General features: G+C 40.7%; 3 protein-coding genes across 6 annotated transcripts; 1 reads left to right on the top strand and 2 right to left on the bottom strand.

Annotated features, from left to right (window-relative positions):
* Window positions 1-3,761: 3,761 nt before the first annotated feature.
* Window positions 3,762-11,879, bottom strand: slc35h1 (solute carrier family 35 member H1). Of its 2 annotated transcripts, none has more exons than XM_073470040.1 (10): window positions 11,783-11,879; window positions 10,500-10,689; window positions 9,311-9,461; window positions 8,817-8,880; window positions 8,615-8,687; window positions 8,067-8,235; window positions 7,630-7,713; window positions 7,132-7,307; window positions 6,679-6,808; window positions 3,762-5,499 (listed from the first exon to the last, which is right to left on the bottom strand). In XM_073470040.1, exons 2-10 carry the CDS (start codon window positions 10,608-10,610, stop codon window positions 5,354-5,356), a joined length of 1,104 nt encoding a protein of 367 aa, XP_073326141.1. In that variant the 5' UTR covers window positions 10,611-10,689; window positions 11,783-11,879; the 3' UTR covers window positions 3,762-5,353. The 2 variants fall into 2 exon arrangements, with proteins under 2 accessions (XP_073326141.1, XP_073326142.1); XM_073470041.1 differs by lacking the exon at window positions 11,783-11,879 and adding an exon at window positions 11,087-11,744.
* On the top strand, window positions 10,705-12,750 carry taf13 (TATA-box binding protein associated factor 13). 3 transcript variants are annotated; one of them, XM_073470044.1, is made up of 2 exons: window positions 10,705-10,720; window positions 12,148-12,750. In XM_073470044.1, the coding sequence occupies exon 2, from the start codon at window positions 12,152-12,154 to the stop codon at window positions 12,524-12,526; it is 375 nt and encodes a 124-aa protein (XP_073326145.1). In that variant the 5' UTR covers window positions 10,705-10,720; window positions 12,148-12,151; the 3' UTR covers window positions 12,527-12,750. The 3 variants fall into 3 exon arrangements, with proteins under 3 accessions (XP_073326145.1, XP_073326143.1, XP_073326144.1); XM_073470042.1 differs by lacking the exon at window positions 10,705-10,720 and adding an exon at window positions 11,904-12,008; XM_073470043.1 differs by lacking the exon at window positions 10,705-10,720 and adding an exon at window positions 11,907-12,008 and having other exon boundaries at window positions 12,151-12,750.
* Window positions 12,751-15,240: 2,490 nt separating this feature from the next.
* Window positions 15,241-18,414, bottom strand: LOC140999570 (troponin C, skeletal muscle). Its single transcript, XM_073470039.1, has 6 exons — window positions 18,283-18,414; window positions 17,342-17,393; window positions 16,889-17,032; window positions 16,319-16,433; window positions 16,048-16,184; window positions 15,241-15,800 (listed from the first exon to the last, which is right to left on the bottom strand). The coding sequence occupies exons 1-6, from the start codon at window positions 18,283-18,285 to the stop codon at window positions 15,769-15,771; spliced, it is 483 nt and encodes a 160-aa protein (XP_073326140.1). The 5' UTR covers window positions 18,286-18,414; the 3' UTR covers window positions 15,241-15,768.
* Window positions 18,415-19,365: the final 951 nt, after the last annotated feature.

The raw sequence follows: 19,365 nt of genomic DNA, 5'->3' as shown, positions 1-19,365 counted from the left end.
GCAACGTTCCTGGAGGGTTCTCTAGATTTTGTGGTGTAACCGTCAGAGAACCTTTAGGGAACATTCCCTGAGGGTCCTGTGAAGTTTTTGTGTGTGTGTGTGTAATTGTCAACCCTAAAGGTTCTTTAAAGGTTTTACAAAAATAACCTGTGGGTTAGGGGTTAAATTTGAAAATTTTATATCAGTTTATAGTGCAAAATGAAGTGTTGGCTCCTTTTCCCCATAAATACTGTCTTCCTAATTTCCAAACAGCTGTGTTGGAACCAGACCATACTCTGAGGCTAAACTCCATGAATCTGGGCTGGGCAGGTGCAGGGTTGGTTATTAAAAAGTTGTAACTTTCATTGCAGTCAGCAGAAGCATGGCTGTATGACAACAGCAGAGAAACCTCGTGTAAGTCAGAGGCATCAACTTACATTCATAAATGTACACTGTTCGACAACAATATAATAATTAATATGAGGGGTTTTTAGCTATATTCAAAGTACCTTTTCCATCCAAACATGTAGGAGTACTTGAGTAGTAGAGTGGATTAGAACAGGCTTCAAGAGAAATGTGCTCCCTGCAATACTTCACTTAATCAAGTTGACTCTAAATAAACTTGATTACTACAATGATAGCTCGTGTTAACATCATGGCTGATGGGTAAACGTAATCAATGTAATCTAATGTAATCTTCCAGATCAGGAACGCAGTGCTCACCCTTTGACATACTTGGACACTGAATAGACTCGACCCATCATTAACATTATTTGCCCCATCTGTGCTTTTCCTGCTTAGTCAAAATGTCTTGCTCTATTAATATATACAAAGCTACATTTCTTACGTTATTTACCTTTAACAAGCTGGTTGATTTAAGAATTACAACAGGACTACAAACTTGGCCTTATCTGTAGTTCTGTTTCTGTACATTCAAAAACGCTCCCACTCCTACACCCACCTCAGAGCTGGACTTTTTGGGGTTTTAATGAAGCTTTCTGCGGCAGCTCTCTGGCACATTTAAGATGCGTCCCTTATGTGAAAGTGACATTGTTGCAATCTAGCCAGAAGAGCCTAAATAAATGATTTTAGCGAAGATTGGTCACTGCCACTCGTCCACTACCCACTAATAATTAGGCCACAACGTAAATTTGAACTGTCACCTCATCGATGTGTGGTTCTCCACACCAAACTATTCTCAACCTTACCCTAACCCCAACCAGTCGTCTCGACGTCACGACTCCTAACCATGAACTAGCTTAATTCTTAGCGTACCTCAGAGTGCAAAGCTAAGAGGATAAACTAGCATATTTTGCAGGGGAAACCTACTGTGACACAACACCTGTTGACATTCTACAAAGCTGCTTCACTTGCTGTTGCTAGGATACACTTCACATGGGAATCTGTAATTAACAGTAACACTAAATTCATAATAAATTGACTTTGCCAAACTTCCCACGCTGTCATCTGTCCAATGAAAAGTAAGTTGAGTTACTGTATATATTGCTAAAGAGTGTATTAGTGTTGTTGGATTTAAGGTTACCTAAGGCTGTTTCACGGTTAGTTATCAAAGTTAACATGCCATCTATCTACAAATATACCCTAGTGTAAATGTTTTCGAATCTCTAGCTACACTTGGCAGTAACCAATATACCCCGTTATTTAACGGTTATGTTGTAGCAAAAATAATTCTGTCTGACTTCACATTGCTCTGACGGCCCACTCTCAGCGTTATCAAACCGGCAAAAGTAATCACAACAGTTTAATTTGGTCATATCTGGTGAGAGATTTCATGAGTGTGTCCTCACAGGGCACAGCAGTGTGCAGCGCCACAGGTTTTTACTCATTTTAGCTCTCTCCAAATGGGTATCATGGCTGCAGAAAAAGTAAATATGGTCACTCCAAAATCTAAACGTGGTCAGAGTTGACATTTAGATTCAACATTTAGCATTTAGATTTAACATTTAGATTTAACATTGACATTATATTTTTACAAGAGAAGTAAATATCACAAAGTTAACAAATATTGCTGTAAATCTGGTCAAAAGTAACATTAAAAAATTCACGTTTTTTAAACATGGTTTGTTGCTAAATGTGGCGAAAAGTTGCTGTTTATTTTAGCATGCGCAACTTTACAATCGGTGCCCCATACCTGTATACCCCTGTATACCCTTTGTATCCAGCATAAAGCAGTGGCATCTGTGAACCCGCACAACCTGGAGGAGGTGCTGTTGTTCACCAGGAAACATTCTTCCCACAACCACATCTACCCAGGTCAGACTAACTCAAGGTCAAGAATCCAGGGAAAACATTCAAAACATGTGATACAGTCAAGGTCATACTTCTGTATTGGTGCTGAGTCTGTCATTAAAATTCAGTTTGCCGGTGCAACTGACTCCCTGATATGTGACACAGCTCTGATGTCATCCCTGTGCACCTCTGACTCTCTTGTCATCAGACTGGTAGAGTTCAAGAGCAACCCAGAGCAGCGCAAGGCCATTCAACACATTGTAGCTGGTACCGCAAAGCCAGCAAATCTTGCAACATCCTGGCTTGAGCTCCATCCGACAATGCCATCAATCATCTCTGTGAGAAGCTTTTAAAGGGCAATATGAACAAGCACCTGGTTAAGTGCTTGTACGCCTGCAGCTTTCCTGTGAAAAATACGGTATTCTCCAAGATAGAAAGGTTTTAGAAGTAATTCAGCATCAGCCAGACCCCTGCTGAAGGAACCAACAGACGTTGATGCTATTTAACTGGGCATTATGTAAAGATTTTTAGCAATTTACATATATTACATGTATTAATCACTGTTTAATTGGCCATTTGTGAACAGAATATGACGTGACATAAAAAGAAGAGACATTCAGCTTACATAAAGTAACAACCATGTTCCAGCACAACACAGACGTTTCACTGAGCCCCTTTAAATATTCACAAGTACTGCTGTGAAGCTCGAGTTACTAGGACTGCTATGCTTCTTCCCTGCATATCAGAGAGGTTGTCACGTTTATGGATTTATGCATATTGCAACAGTGCACTGAGAATGCTGGAAAAACCTGGGCTTTCACCAGAGAAATGTGTGTGTCAGTTTGTGGTATGAGGTCTCACTGCTCCTAGAGAATATTAGTCTCTTTTCACTGGGCATCACTGTCATCTTAAATGCCTGTCCTAAAACCCTTTAAGCTCGTCCCTCTCTTTAGAAATGTTAGAAATCATCATTTTGTTTCTAGAGAATTATTAGAAAACAAGGGGCCTTACTGAAGTGATGTGAGGGAGCCTTGGATGGGAGGATCAAAGGACTGTATTCAGAGAATCATCTCTCTTTCAATAGATGTCCATAAACTAAACACTTTGAGGTAGATAGAAACAAATAAGCATCTTGCTCACTCATTGGTTTATCATATAAACAGAAGATCAGGTTTCCTCAGACTGAGGAGTGTAAGATACCACAAGTCAGTTCCTCCTTAGTGGCTGGCTCGGTAAGGAGCACCAGCAGAAAGCACTTTTGAGCTTTGCCCTGTTTAACCAATTTAATTTTATTTACATTATACAAACATTTTACATAGTATTTAAATAAAATTAGAATGATAAGTTTCCTGTTAGTTTGACTTTGTAAGTATCTCATATCTACCAAATCAAACATCATCATTAACTATAGTTGAATTCAGTTTTTGTAGTATGCTCCATCTTGACAACCAAGTTTTACTCAGAAATTCAAATATAATGAAGTGAAAATGTACAAGAAACCGTGGGGGGTGTCAAATCGAACAAAATGCCAATTTCTACATAATGTTGCTTTAATTCGAAAAAGTAGACACGTATAACATTTCAAAGTGTGCTTCACATGTTAGTTATCACAATTTTTTCACTTTATTCTCAACATATTGCAACACTGCTGCATTTTACAGTAAATCATGGCAAAAAACATTCGAAAAGGTTTACTTTTTAAATGGCTTTCAACTCAAGTACTTCAGCTACATAACTGATTAAATCATCAATTATGATTTTTAAAATTAGCTCTTTAAAGCGTCTTCCTGACTACTGTGATGTTAACAAGGCACATTAAGGTAGGTCATTTTACATGTCTTCAAATAATGACTGGAATTGTGGGAGACCATTAGTTTAAGATTCAGTTAACCCTGCAGCTCATTACTTGGTTTAAATTAATGCTTTACTTTCAGCCAGACTTTGAAGAAAATTTGAATTAAAAAATGTTCTACCATACTGTGACATGTCCCAATAACAAGACATAACTTCATGGATAAATTCACATTCACATTCAGAGGTCAATAGTGCTGTCTCAGTGATTTCTATTCAGGGCTCTGACTCGCAGGGTTTGATTTGGAAGTTATTTTTCAATGTCACATTTGAGGCCTCAACTTTAAAATCTGAAGAAGCAGACAGGACTGAAAGTCAATTCATTTATCAGTCGACTGGCAGTAAATTAGTCAGCAACTAATTTTTTTTAAAATCAATTTAAAAAATACCACACATTCCCCCAATCTGAGAAGCTTTCAGATTTGCTTTTTTCTTTGTCTTATGTGGCAGCACCTGAATATCTTTGGGTTCTGGACAGTTTGTTGGACAAAACACACCAAAATGAACACCTTAGGCTTTAGGAAACTGCAAAGGGCTTTTGTCAGGCATTTTTACACCAAACAATTATTTAATTAATCAAGAATAACCAGCAGATGTATTACCATTATTTTGTAAGTTGCAGTTTGTTTTAAATTGTATTGTTAGCTTTGTTAACTCAGCCCACAAAGGAGAACAGTAAAGCCATCTGCAAAAATAGGAATCTGAGGAAGTATATTTTACATCTACTATCATCTTGTTTTTACACAAAATAAAGTTAATGATGTCCCTTTCTTGGGAATCAGGCTACATACTTCTGAAGTTAGGTTAACGCTGTTGCCACTCTGTAGTACCGGGATAGCAGGACACTTCAAATTCTAGTAGATTTTTCCTAAAACAGACACTTTTACAAGCAAAGAAAAATGACCCACTACAATTCAAAGTGTATCCCTTTAAAGCTGTTAACACCCTCTCTCTCTCTCTCCATACATCATACTTTGTTGACACTTGGATGTATTAGCTACATTTTTGAAGCTCCCCTAAGGCAAAAGATCATAACTTGTGTCAAGTCCACAGTTAATGTACAGCTGATAGTGAGGCTCTGGCCTGGCCTGAAGAGATGATCAGTGGAGGAAAAGCATTGAAGAGGCTGTTCCCTCTTTTTGTGGCAGTGTGTCCTAAACATGCACTGTAAAGCTTTGACATCACTCTTCAAACCACCTGATGGAAGTTGGGGTTGTAAAGGTATGAGTAGTATGAGGACAGTCTAGATTTCATTTGGCTGAATCTTGTGATGTCAGTGGAGAGTGATTTCTTGTTCCTCATCTTCATCATTGTATTCATCAGCTGCCGAGTCCTCTCTGTTGTCTCCGTTCTGCCGCAGTAATGGCAACTCGAGCTCCGGACTCTTACTGTTGAGCTGCCTTAAAGACGGGCCCTTATCTGAGGGAAAATATCACAAAATTGACATTGTCAACATTTTCACCACTTCTGTATATCCCCCACCACTCACACATTTTGTTTATTGTTACCTGAAGTTTCAGCTTCACTTGTACAGTAAATAACAGTCAAAAATATTAATTTATCGATACATATAGGTTCTGAATATTTGAAATTGACATCAAGTCAAACCGGCCTGTTGTGTTCGTTTCTTTACACTGGTCTGTCTCTTTATTTTCATCATATGCATTCCGCTTCCGGAAATACAACCTGAATACGAGCAAATGCACACAACAAAATGGCGGAGCGCAGCGAGCCGGGACCTCCACAGAGCCACCTGAACTCTTTCTCCCACCACCCCACTTCAAATCCAACACATGGAGTCTATTTGGCTTTTATAAAAAGCAGGGAACAGGAGAGCTCGACATGACTAAAGCCATATGTAAACTTTGTCTCAGTCAAGTCGCTTACTGCGGTAACACCACGAACATGACGGCGCACATTGCTCGCCACCACCCTGAGAAAAAAAAACGATCTGGGGAAAGCTAAACAGCGGCCCTTGGCAGTGCAGCAGACAATAGATTCAACTCTCCACAAACTGCCAGCTGGACCAGACAAGGCAAATTTCAGTAACTATTTCAGTTACTTTTTGACTTGTTTTTTTATTTAATTTATTTTCTAAAGACCAGCTAAATGTAGCAGTTTAGTTTATTGTAAGATGTTGGCGGATGACAATGTTTTTTGGGAGGGCAGGTGCACAGTTGTCAAAATAAATCTCACAAACTGATGTGATGTGTGTATTGTTTTTTGTAAATATGACTTATGATGTATTATCAAGTGATTGGTTCAACCTGTTCTTGGTAGGAAAGAAAATAACAATAATTGAAATATAAAATCGCAATACTTGTTTAATCAGAATCGCAATTTAAATCGAATCGGGACCCAAACATCGTTAGAGAATCGAATCAGCACAAAAGCATATCAGCCCAGCCCTACAGTTAATAGGAAAAGTCTTCAACAACAGTCAGAAGAAAATTCACTTGGATTTCCTTGTCCTTAACACAAAGTACAAAAGCCTTGTTATACTTGAATAAAAATGTAAAGGTTATGCCCTAAATGTCTTTGTCCTTATGTTACTGCCAATACATATTTTAACAGTCTAACAATACAACAAACACTTACTTTTGGAATAATATGTCTTGAGTCCCACATGTAATGAAATGCCACAGACACACACAGCGAATCCGAGCCAATTCAGTGCGCTCATTTTGTCTCCCATCAGAGATGCTGCCAAAAGCAGAGTACAAACCTCCTGCAGGAAAACAAGACAATAAAAGGAACGCAAGAAAGGGTGTGTTAGAAAGGTCTGAACAAGACCAGATTTCTGCAGCCCAGTGAGGCTTTACAAAGATGTGATGTTCTTTACACTGCAGACAACAGAAGTTGTTAGATAAAGTAAAAATGCAGACAGTTTTAATGTGTGCAGATCCTTAGTAATAGCAGAGCTGCTGACAAATTTATTTCAGAGATAAAGTTCTAGTATAGTTTAGCATATAGTAGCAAACAAACATATTAAACTCAGCCGTTAGACTGACTGATTCAAAATTAAAGTCATACTACAGAACTACAAGGTACCTTAAAGATCCCTGATATGGATAAAGTGAGGCTGGAGGTCCGGGAGACTAGCAGGAACTCTGAGAAGCCCAAACCAAAGGCCAGTGAGCCGCCGATACTCAGTGTGAGGAGTGAATACAGGAGAGGTGAGAGCTCTGTCACCCGGAATATCTTATCTGAGAAGCTGAGGCTCAGTCCTGGAAACAAGACGGATACAGAAGAGAATCTACAATGATGTTTCCATGGGTCAGTTATGGGACATGTCTATTGATATTCCAGGATTTTCGACTCAGATTAATTGTAGATCTTATGTAAGGGGTTTTCCCAAAGAAAGGGACAACACTTGGTAAATGACACTGCTAGCACTGCTTCAACCAACAAAGGTTTAGTTGAGCGCATTTGTATGGAAGGATACATTGGAAAAGACTGAGAAAAAGTGAAAACAGTAGTGACACTCTGCACACAGTTTACTGCAGTGACAAAAGATGAGTGAGGATGACAAACCACAGCTATACTCACCTTCGTTATATAGGAAGAGAGGAAAGAGGCCAAGGAACATGAGCGGTTGGAGGTGGTACATGGCGTCTATAGGGTTCTGAAGACCTGGAGGAAAGTTTGCAGAGGAGGAAAATGTGGTAAGAAGCTTGTGTGGTTTCAACTATATAAAATTAATTTCTCCTAGTTATGCTAATACATAAAAACAAATTTAGATGTACCAAATAGTTGTTTCAGCAGTTATATTGTCATTCTTGTCTGACTCTTCTCTTAGCTGAGACTTCTACTTCTACTTATCTGTCAATTCATTCAAGATGCTTGGATAAAGGTTTTTACTGAAAAGCTAAAAAGCTAAAATGTTCTTTTTTGTGTGTGCATTTTTTAGGTGATTATGTGGCTAAAATGCTCACAAGCAAAGCAATTACAACAAGACTGCTCCACATGAGTGACTTAATACTGACCCAGCTCTGATTTCTGCATGAGGACCTGGGTGAGGGTCCAGCGGATCCCCCCTATGAAGGATGCCAGCAGAACCATGATGAAGCCCTCCAGGTTAAACTGGGTTGACTCGAATGTAAACATAAACAGACCACAAGAGATCAGCAGGACCACCAGGATCAGGAATGGATTCTGCACGAAAAGGGACAGAAGAGACAGCAAGAAACAGCAGGAGAAAAGAATTAAAGATGAAAAATACACTCTCACTACTGCATATGAAAAAAAACTATCAGATTAAAAATCCATCCGTTACAGCCATCATGCATTTTTCTTCAAAAGATACTGAACTTCCTGTTCATTTATTTACATGACTGTAAAATCCAGACAACAGAGCAAAAGCATTTCTTCATACATGCACATAGAGACTGTATGATAACTGGACTTTCTCATTCTCCAAAACTGCCAGTAAAGCAAGGCAACATTAATCAGATTGTTACCATTTTATTGTTCAGCAATGACAGGATTGTTTCTTTCCTGCTACTGTACAAATCGGTTCAGTTTGGTCACTCACCGGCTCCTCCAGTTTAAAGACCAGGGAGAAAAAGAGGATAAAGAGCACTGCTGATGACTTGGTCATTGTGTACCTTAAATGACAAAAAAAAGAGACACGATAGATGGAATTAACTGTTTAAATATAGTACCGATAACCTGAAGTTTGTCAGTTCATATAAAATAAGTATCATCTATTACAAGAGCCTGAGCCACAAACTTACAAGCTAATGGTGATGAAAAGGAAGCTCCAGTTGGAAAGTCCAATATCCAGTGCTGTTGCAAAGGCTGAGAAAGAGAGGGACAGAATTTAAGACTTTTAGAAGACAAACAATTTACAATAAATCAAGTTCATGCATCAATATGCAATCATGAAATTTGATTGTGAATAAGGGGGTGGGCTATACCAAAGGTGAAAATTCTTTTGAATCCTTCATAGTTAACTGAATAATAGTGAATAGTAATTTTAGGCTTCAAACTGGAGAATTGCATGGGGTATATTGATGTTACAGAAAGTAGCTGATCCCATAAGAAATTAAGAAAAGGTGTGATTTACTGTTGGTATCAACATGGACTTTAGTCAGTGAGCATGTGTTTAGTCCAAGTCAGTGAACATGATAAGAACTGACTATCAGTCTCTTTTTCTTATTATCTCTTCTCTGAATACTCCGAATACCGTGCTGCCAACTCTAAAGACACAAGACCACTAAAATCTCACCTGTTGGAGCCACTTTATGGAGGTAATCTGTCCAGCTCAGAACGACGCGGGGTTTGCCTGTCCAACACTGCATGGCCCGTCGCGTCAGAGCCGAAAGGCAGAAGTTGGCGGTGAGGTGGATTAAAGTCATGAAGAGAGGAAAGTGGAAGCCCTGCGAGAGAAACAGGCAGGGTCATCAAGATGGGGTTGCAACAGGAAGAGATTTAAGAGAATTCAAGAGATTAAGCATCTCAGAAAATATCAATGATTTAATGGTATCACAGTATACAATATTACACAAATATTACTATTATCAGTTACAATGACCCTTAAAGACATCAAAACAGGAGGGGTTTTTTGTGCTTTAGAATAATTTCAGAAAATATAATTCCTGTCCTGACTGACATGAAACTTGATATGAACTTGAAATATACACTGATCAGTCACAACATTAAAACCACTGACAGGTGAGGAGAATAACATTGACCATCTCCTTACAATCAAATGTTCTCAAGGGAAACTTTACATAGGCATTGCTGTGGATGTTACTTCGACATGAACCACCAATCTAAACACTGCTTCAGACCAAATATACCCCCTCTTAGCAAAGGCCTTCACTGAGGGCAGTGCCACCCCCTCAGCAGGACAATGCCTCTTACCACACTGCAAAAACTGTTTAGGAAAGGCTCGTGGAACAGGACAAAGAGCTCAAGGTGCTAATCTAGCCTCCAAACTCCCCATATCTCAATACGATCGAGAATCATTGTGAAGTGCAGGAACGAGGCCGAAAACTGGTATACTGCTGCAACCCTACACTGGGAGATGTCCTACATAAGACCTCCTCCAAGAGAGAATTGGAATTAGAATCAAAAGCACTTTGTTGACCCCCGAGGAGGATTTGGTACGTTGTAGTTGGTCCTACTAGAATAGAAATATCAAACTATAGAGATTTAATAAAATAGAAAGAGAGAAGAAGAGAAGAAAAAAGAGTAAGTAAAATAAAAGTTCACTTTAAAAAATGCGAGCATTAAACTACAATAAATGACAACTATGCATCTGTATTTACATACATACAGCACTACATGGATTTTCCAACAAGAAATTCAGCTTTGATTATTTAATCATCCCAAATAAAACCATGGAAGTCCAGTGCAGAAGTACAGTGTTGTTGCTGCATAACCAGTAGTGCTTTACAAACTTCTTCACTTACCTTCATAAGCCATTTGTTATAGAAGGTGATGCCTATAGAGAAGACATAGTAAAGGAGAACTAGTCCAACAGTGCGAATCCCCCTGCAAATGAACTGGACAGGGCACGCCATATAGGGCTGCCAGGACCACAGGTCCAGAGAACACAGCTACTGTGGAGAGCTCATCTCCAAACTGCATCTGCACCCCTTCCTGAGACCCAGAGTGGACAGAGAGACACAAGGTTAGGCTTTGGTTTTATCTGTGCAGTTATTTTTATTTTTTTTATTTATTTATTATTTTATTTTTTTACAAATGAACACGTATATAATAAGTTATCAGAGTTGTAAATACGCCTGCTGCTATGTTACCTTGCTGGCAACCTTAGCGTTAGCTCAAGTTTGACAACCACCATCAGCTAGCTGTTATACCACGTCAGCTAACGTTAGCGGTTACACCACTGATAAGAAAGCTACCTAATGTAAACAACAGTGACCTAACAAATTACTAAACTGAGTCAGGTAGTTTACTATTACTAATTAGACAAACTCGGTTAATATCAGGTGATGAGCTCTCTAGTAACGTTAGCTAAGGTAACGGTGGCACTTACCAGATGGTTGCTTGGCTAACTTTGACAGGTCCAATTGTTTTCTGGGTTAACTACCGCTATAACCCATTACCGTAGTGCACATTCGCTTGCAATGTAGCTAAATAGGTATTGTATTTCTGAAATAATTGTACTGACTTTGTACACAATTAAATAAGCAGTTAGCAGTTATTCATTGACTCAGAAAGTAACGCGGCGCTCCGTTAAGCTCCAACATCATCACTCGCTTCTGCAACTGGTGACCAGAGTAGACGGTGCGTTCAGTATCATTTTCGTATGGCGACACCCTCATACTGAACTCCATTGGTCAATCCATACATTAGCAATGGCCTTGTTTATTCCTCATCTACAAGTCACATGCATTGTAACCTAAGACATTGATCGAATCAGTGTTAACCAATATTTAATTCGGCGTCAACACATCCCACCAAGAAGTCGTGTGACTTAATATGTTTTGACTTTTCTGTCTTGGTTGTCAGTGCTCGGTACTGCCGCCCCCATGAAGATTTTCCCAAAAAACACATTAAATGAAAATGTGAGTTAATCGAGTTTACACGCGCGAACTTGGCTAACGTTAGCTACTTTACAGTGTAACGTTAGCTGACACGGGTATTTAAATAGACATATTTTAAAATGGAGCTCGGGCTCTTCCAGCAGCTGACAAAACGACTGAGAAAATGAGCTATTAAGGAAACCTACCGTCCGTTGTGTTGGCCATATGACTGAGTAACGTGTAAACTTTGTGGTATAAGCTAACGTCACATTACTCGGGGGGCAACATAGTTGAAGGGAAATAACCGCAAGGGGCACTATTTTCTATAGCAAGCCCTTTTTCCACTTCCGCAGTCGAGGAAACAGAGGCGGAAGTCAACACAGACCGGAGACGAGCGCAGACTGTTGTTGTGATACTTCGAAGAGCTACAATGTTTGTTTTTACACTAAATTCTGTGTCGTATTTAACTCAACATTGAAAAAAAAATAATGTAAAGTTAACATATGTTACTGCTCGGCGTTAAGGTGTTTGTAATGCTCGCAAATTAAACGATGTTTTCGTGTGTTTTCAGCAGAATGGCGGATGAGGAGGACGAGCCTGGCTTCGATGAGGAGGTGGACGACGGGTCCAGCGGAGTGGACGTCGGTCACGGGAAGAGAAAGAGGCTTTTCTCTAAGGAGCTCCGGTGCATGATGTACGGATTTGGAGACGACCAGAACCCGTATACAGAGTCTGTGGATATTCTGGAGGACCTGGTGATCGAGTTTATCACGGAAATGACCCACAAAGCGATGTCTATCGGACGGCAGGGTCGCGTCCAGGTGGAGGACATCGTGTTCCTGATTCGTAAGGATCCCAGGAAGTTCGCCAGAGTCAAAGACCTGCTGACCATGAACGAGGAGCTGAAGAGAGCCAGGAAAGCTTTCGACGAAGCGAATTATGGCTCCTAACCTGGCCATGAGACACTTTCTGGACCTTCATCAAACTTGGTCGTTCATTTCTTTTTTTCCTTGTTCATTTGCTGACCTGTGTTCCTGATTTGGTTCAGACCTGACTGTTTATGTGATTTACGTTATTTTATATGGTGGTATGACAGTGATGAGCAATGACAAAGAGTTGTACCTAATGTCATGCTGTCTGGGACTGTTTGAATAAAGCAACTTACATATTGTCATTTATGTAAATTTGAGTGCCAGAAGAGACTATACTAAGAGACAACCTCGATCACCACCTCTCATTGAGAGAGAGTTTTGGAGCAAGAAACCTGATGCTTCTCTCTCAGGATCTTGCTGTATTTCTGCACGAGGCTTAACAGTATTGGATCTCTGTAGGTATGGGTCATGAAAATTAATTTTATAAACCCTTCAGAATATCACGGACATATGTAAAACTACTGTAATTTAAAGTTAATTTTTGAGTTTCACTCCCAACTCATCAAATACTGACGCTTTGGGATGGCGGCCAACACGGCCTACAATCCCAAAGTGTAAGTATTTGACAAGCCGAATTGGACCTTAAAAAAATGTGACTCAAGAAAATCAAGAAATAATTTTCAAGACTTTATTCAAACAAGTTAGCGATAATGCAAAACAAGGAGTAAATACAGAACGACAAATAAATAGGTGTCAGGCAGAGTTCAGCACTTGATGTGATTGCTCCAAATGCAGTCCTTGAATTCTGGCCTGTAAAGCAACAGATGAGCAACATGATTAGATATTTTTATGGAACAGAGCTCGACTGTCCTCAGCATACTGTGAACATATACACTTTCAATGGTCAATACTTCAGACATTCGCGGACAAAACTGTACAGATACTTTTTTTTCATTTTATCTATTCATGCTTTTGAATTGAAGTACCAGCCCTTTATCTTTCTTTACATTTTTCTGCTTACTGTGTTTATTGTTCTGCACCAAAACACAAATTCAAGTTGTGGAAAACAACTTGGCAAAAAATGTGATTCTGATTAGGGCACTTGTGTGTCCAAGTCACATGCCTGGTCAATATACTGTACAAACACAAGTAGTTTAGTTGTAGGCAGTGTTTGTCAGAAAAAAAGCACCAGTAATGTTCTACGTTAGATGCTGACCTGCTCATACAATCCTTTGAGCTTGAAGATCTTCTACTTGACATATGAACGCCTGCTCCTTGACCTGTCGCCCTCCCACGTCCACGGCCTCTGCCTCTACTTCTTCGGACACTGCTGGTTGCCCTCCTGTCGTCCTCTGAGGGGATGACGTGTCTTCGTCTTCAGAGTCAACGATGCTCTCATCGTTGAAGCACTAACATGCAAAACATCGTCCAATACAATATTCACATTCGTCTGTGAATCACTGAGGGTAACAGAATAAACATGTAGCAGGCCCATCACTAATCTTGTTGTTTTAGCTTTGTCATTTCTAATGTTACCATAGCCAGCTGTTGCTAGCTAACCAGCAATGAGTTACAACATCTAAGTAGACTTTCAAAACAATTTCTGAGTGCTAACAAAGCTACCTTGACAGCTATCAGTGCTAGCAATGGCTGTGTTGTTTGTTTACGTTCAATATGATAATATTGGGTGTTTACTTACATGTGAATGGGACATGAGGTAGCTACTTGTAGTTAGATGTTGTGATGAAAACGATGCACCGATACACTCTCCTCCCCACCGCTCGTGAGGATTCGGAATCCGTCGGCGGTATTCGGCAGTCATCGGACAGTGCGTGTTCATGGTTTGGGGGGGTGTGGCTTTTGAGAGAGGCCTGAATGCAGGGGGCGGGGTTTACTGGCTGGACACTTTCAAAATCTAGCCTTGACGGTGTTTCCATCTTACCAACCCCAGCTTTAAAGCATACTTTGGCGCATGATTTCTTGTGCACAGTGAAACAACTGATTGTCAGGGAGGTTTTCCAACAGCACCGGAAGAGCTGTTGTTATACACGCTTTGTAGACTCCAAATAATAACACAATCGGTACATTTGGGAAGTAACCTAAACAAACTGTTTAAGGTGACGTCTTTCACCTTATATTTTGTGGGAAATAGTGTACGTATGGTTTTTGTGCTACACACTGTCAATCTCTAAAATTGGCACCACCTTGCACTCCAACTGTGACTGCAGCAATACCTTAAAGGTACCAATTTTACACACATTATAGTGTTTTGTGGCTTCAGAGCCAAACTGCGTGTAATCTGATAAATAGCCTCTGGTGATGTGATTCAGTGGCTAAATTGCATTATCGGTAATGTAGGTGGCAGGTTTTGAAAAGCAGTCCAGTGGTCTAGCATTGCACTCCTATAACACTGTTGGACTCATTACAGACAGTTTAAAATCAATTGATCAGAATCAATACAGCAGAACCAGAGATATCGGCTTTTTTATTCCTTGAATTCTTCTTCCTTTTCAAAAATCTGGTGCCTACATTACCCACAATGCAACTCAACCACTGAGTGACATCACTGGAGGTAATTTAGCAGATTAAATGCAGCTTCCTCTGGAGCCACAAAAGGCTTCATGCTACTTTTCACTTATACAGTAAGACCTGTAAACACATGTGTAGAATTGCCCTTTCAAAGTCAGTAGCTGATTTTGCAAGCTCACTTGATTGGCCATCTGACATGTCGGGTTAAAAAAATCTCTTGAGAGAGACAAAACTGACTGTGGTTCAAACAAAATGGACAAAAAGAAGAAACAAACAGATTTTATTGATATTCCCTCAAAACAAAATTTTTTACACAGACCGTAAATACGACAGACCAACTACAAGTGAGCATGAGTTAGTTAATTTATTCTGTTCAAGCAAATTACTTTGTACAGTGAATTGGTTGACTTAATTGGTCTAAGCAGCAGGCTGCTGTTCTATCTAGACTAGATTCTAGATCAGATTAGCTTCACCAGCATGAGGGGGGGTCGCTGATGACACGCGCCTGTTAATGAAATGCAAAGGGTTTGTGCAGTTAATTTCTTCAATGCATTCATGGGCTGTCTGCATTCACAAGCGAGGCTGGGGAAGAGTGTAGCCCAGCCAGCAACCCCTGCCAGGTGCCCTAGCTGTCTGTTGAGGATGTCTATAAGGATGGAGAAGAGAGGCAGTGAACCAGGTGGACAGGAAGGAGGAGAGGGAGTGTGGGGGGTGGTTTGAGTGGTTCGATGGTGCTCAGATGGATGGGGGTTCACAGGGGGGAGGAGGAATGTCCATGAGTCTTTCTGGTTTTACTGCACATTCTCCATCATCTTGAGGAATTCTGGGAAGAAAAGAGAGATGGGACATCAGCAGCAGAAACAAACTGAATCCAACAAGGAGTGTTTGTCAAGTTCACATGAGAAGTTCAACTAAAGCCTGCATAAAGCCTGTCTATTGAAAACTAATCAATTACCCTTATTCAATTAAAAAAACACAGACACACAGGTTCTTTATTAAGTTAATTAATAACTGGAAAAGTGACATTTTTACAACATGTTCATCATCATTTTCATCATGCCTCATCATACCGTCAAAGTCCAGCATGCCGTCGGCGTTCTTGTCTCCATCCTTCATCAGCTCATCAATCTCGTCCTCTGTGATGGGCTCGCCGGTGCTGCGGATGATGAGGGCGAACTCCTCTCTGTCGATGTAGCCGTCGCCGTTCCTGCGCAAAAGACAAAATGTATGGGATTGTAAACACAAACAAGTAATTGCATGAGACAGTAAAACACTGCCTTCAGAGAGTGAGTACAGCAAACTAAGTAAACCACATTCTACGCAGTAACAGTGTGAACGTACTTGTCGAACACACGGAAGCACTCTGCCAACTCTTCCTCGCTCTTGCCGGCCTGGTCCTCCTTTAGCAGCCTCACCATCATGACCAAGAACTCCTCGAAGTCAATGGTACCGCTACCTGAGAGTGATAATGAAGCAACATGACTGATTAACAATGGTCAGCCCGACCAAAGGCCCAATGTCCTGCTCTCCATGTAGAGACATAACAATGCGCTCATTTTTTGCGAACAACTTTACGCCTGACCCACAGTAAAATTAAACACTGTAATTAAGTTAGCCCCGATCTAGGCCTATATGACGTAACGATCTATACAATAAAGTAAAACCAAGAGGAAAAATGTGTAATACTCTGTGTGCGCATCTGCGCGTAAAACTCCCTAACCTGCGCCTAATCACAGTGTTTGGGTTCCAGATAATTTTAAATACAGTTGCTCAGTTTATTTGAACTGATGTGAAGTACATATAATGTGCCAGGGTCATGTATTGCTTGTGCGTAAAAACGCTCATTGTGCACAATGCGCACAGCGGGCCTACTGTGTTGGTATCAGAGATACACTATTATCCATCGCTCACCGTCCTCATCGACCTCCTCGATGATCTCATCCAACTCCTCTCTTGTTGGGTTCTGGCCCAGCATCCTCATCACGGTACCCAACTCCTTGGTGCTGATATCACCGCCACCGTCGGTGTCAAACATGTCGAAGGCGGCCTTGAACTCTGTAGAAATCAGAGATGACAGAATGTGGCTCCTTACTCAAAAAATGACTTAATTCTCTGAATTCCCTATATCTCGCTTTTCCTAACCATATTATTTATGTGCAGTAATCCATTACAGTACTGTTACGATGTATAAAATGATGGACAGAAATATCATAGCAGGTGGAATCGGGTGACTCATTTCTTTTTGATAATTGAAAACAACTTATCTCATACGCTTATCACCTGACATGTAACCTGTTACTTAACTGCTTCCTGGGCAAAGTAACGACATTACGAAAGTAACGCGTTACTGTAGCCTGTACTTACCAGCCAGCATTTCCTCGCTCAGGTAGGAGCGGGCCTCTTGTTGCGCGTCAGTCTGGAAGAAAACAGGGGCCACTCTGTCACTTCATCATTCACTTCATTTACACTTTATTCATCATTCTAGTTAAAAACCTGTTGATTGAGCCTTTGGCCTTGAGGCCAAATTGTCGCGACAGTAGCAACCATACCAGCTGTGAATCATTTTCAAAAGAAAATATCCTTAAAAACACTGAATTTTTTAAAAATTTCCCAAGTACAGTAATCTAGAGTAAAAACACAATTTTACGCACAACACAGACGATACAGTTTTGGAAAATTACACGAATTAGAGGAGTATTCGAGAGATTTAGTATTTTAACGTCGTTTTTGTGATGATAACATGCTTCCATAAATCATGTCTTCCTGGATATGGGCCTAGTGGCTGCGCCTCAAGTGGATTCCTGAGCTTGCTGAAAATTAGTCGGGCTATTTCAGGCTCAACACATTAGGCCGGCTGTATATGGCCTGCAGACATCCAATCCCCGGGAATTTGTTGCCTAAGCAGAATCCGCACCTTCCCAGCTGACACGCAGCCAGCTCCACACCTTCACTTTGACAAGCATTAGTAATATTTGCAATAGATAAAAAAAAAAAAATGAAATGGGGGCTATTAACAATTCATTAAGAATTCTGTTTAAATAAACTGAAAATATTTGAAATGTTTAGTCTAAAATTAAGTTTCTAAAGAAAAGGTCGAAGCAATTTTAAGAAAAGGCAGCAGATAAACATTATCAATAGAAGGAAACATGCTTCTCAACAACTCAACCCATGGTTCTTTAGACTTTCACATGCCTTTATTAATTAATAACTATATCTCCAATCCACAGCTCTCATTATCACTGCTTATTAACTAATGGCTGATTGACCGAGTTCAACTGGTCATTTGCACGAGTGATTGGTCTTACCATGTTTGTGGATTAGCTTTTCCCCCCCAAATATCCAAGGATAAAAGAAAAGCCCAAAGGAGTGGTCAATCCGTGTGCACCCCAACAGAGAGACTAGACGTCAAGTGAAGGGTCTGACACACTTTAAACGGGACAGCCAGGTCCCGCCCCCTGCCTCTCACAGGCCTCCAGATTTAGTACCCTGAACTTTTAGGGTTCTGGGGCCACTGCGAGCCAATCACACTTTGGACAGGAACGCTCTTGTTTCTTAAAGTTGAGTAGAGGTAAAGTTGGAGGTTTTAGCGCTTTTGTTGTCCGGGTCAAGTTGGGAAAAATCTTGAATGGAGATAAAAGCGAAAGGTGCAGAGGATATTACACTGTCGGTCACCTGGTTAGTTAAAACTGAGACCATCACAGGTAGGGTGTGAGAAAGAACTGTGACACACTGAAATAATTCATACTGAAAAGCACACATTCACACAAAATAATAGAATGAATGCATTCAGTTTCTTTAGAAATGGCCCCGAAGTAGCTTTCAGTGGTGATCTCCTTCAGTAACTCCACTCAAGTTCTCATTAAAATTTTAAAGAAATAATAAAACTAGAGCTCTTGCAGCTCGTCAGTCAGTAGACACTGTTGATTTCTATTCAAGCGGTGGACGAGGAGGGGGAGTCAAACATTTAAAAGTAGGTTATGGGTTTTGTGATGATGGCATTTCAATCTGAGTGTGAAACTCAAGCCCAGGAGAAAAATGCCCCTATCTCACCCAACCTCCCCCCTCCCTCCTCCTCTCTGCCTCCACCCCTTCCACCGTGCCCTGAATAGCCAGCAGATTTTAGGCTGAGGGAGGACGGGGACGCGAGGCGAGCGCCCACACATCCTGATGCCACATCGGCTGATAAACACAACCTGATGCTCCTTATATGGCGGGCGGTTCCTGGAGGGAGGGCCCCGAGGTGGAGGATAGGATGCTGAGGAGTGGAGCAGCCGTGGAGAAAGGGGAGGGATGTTGTTGGGGGGGCTTGCAGGCTATATACCCAGAGGGTGAGCTGCATTTTCCGAAGGGAGAATAAACTCATACGCTCTTAGACTGCCTTAAGCCTA

The sequence above is a fragment of the Pagrus major genome, chromosome 7 (assembly GCF_040436345.1).
Source record: "Pagrus major chromosome 7, Pma_NU_1.0".
Classification (NCBI taxonomy): Eukaryota; Metazoa; Chordata; class Actinopteri; order Spariformes; family Sparidae; genus Pagrus; species Pagrus major.
The sequence above is the reverse complement of the archived record's forward strand: the minus strand, read 5'-3'. Positions and strand labels throughout refer to the sequence as shown.